The following is a 769-nucleotide window of genomic DNA, read 5'->3' as shown; positions in this document are numbered from 1 at the left end:
TTTTCCCCTCTTTTTTAATCAATTAAAGAAAATAATGCTTTCTGTTTGCCACCAGGCCCCGCCTGCCATTGGCCAGGGCTGGCCACGTGACCAGGAATTGGCTGCAATTTCGCCCCAGTCTCGAGTTTAATAGAGCAAGGTCCCCATACGCCTGTATTATCAGCAATATAACAATTATAAAAAGCCCGAGAACCATCATCATCACTGCCATAAAAACTGAGGCCCCCAGATTTCTTTCCCTCTCCCCCTCCTCCTCCCTCTCCCCCCTCCCGCTTTTTAAACCCTGGGCCCTGGAAAAGCCATGAATTTTGAATTTGAGAGGGAGATCGGGTTTATAAATAGCCAGCCTTCGCTCGCAGAGTGCCTGACGTCTCTTCCCGCTGTCCTGGAGACATTTCAAACTTCATCAATCAAGGACTCGACATTAATTCCTCCTCCTTTTGAGCAAACCGTCCTCAGCCTGAATCCTTGTTCCAGCAGCCAGGCAAGACCGAGGAGCCAAAAAAGAGCATCTCATGGCCTGCTCCAGCTCCAGCCCCAGCCTCCGGCACAGCCCGGCCCCTTGGCAGCGGAATTCCCCTGGATGAAGGAGAAGAAATCGTCCAAGAAAGCTACCCAGGCTCCATCCTCTTCTTCCTCCTCTTCCCCCCCATCATCTTCCTCGATGCCGGTCCCTGCCGCAGGATCTCCTGCAGGTTCGTATAATGAGGGGATGAGGGGGTGTTTGCTGAAATCGGAGAGGATCCGAATAATAAACAATTCCGCCCCC

The 769-nt window shown here is 52.0% G+C and overlaps 1 protein-coding gene across 1 annotated transcript in view; it reads left to right on the top strand.

The window, feature by feature from the left end:
• Nucleotides 1-301: 301 nt before the first annotated feature.
• The window catches only part of HOXB2 (homeobox B2), a 3,141-nt gene continuing 2,673 nt past the window's right edge, over nt 302-769 (top strand). Inside the window, exon 1 of the mRNA XM_019474248.1 lies at nt 302-680. Within this exon, the coding sequence (XP_019329793.1) occupies nt 302-680 (379 nt within the window). The remainder of the gene's footprint in view (nt 681-769) is intronic.

This window comes from Aptenodytes forsteri, unplaced genomic scaffold, assembly GCF_000699145.1.
Source record: "Aptenodytes forsteri isolate BGI_AS27 unplaced genomic scaffold, ASM69914v1 Scaffold25, whole genome shotgun sequence".
NCBI classification, from domain to species: domain Eukaryota; kingdom Metazoa; phylum Chordata; class Aves; order Sphenisciformes; family Spheniscidae; genus Aptenodytes; species Aptenodytes forsteri.
This window is presented reverse-complemented; position numbering and strand designations above follow the sequence as displayed.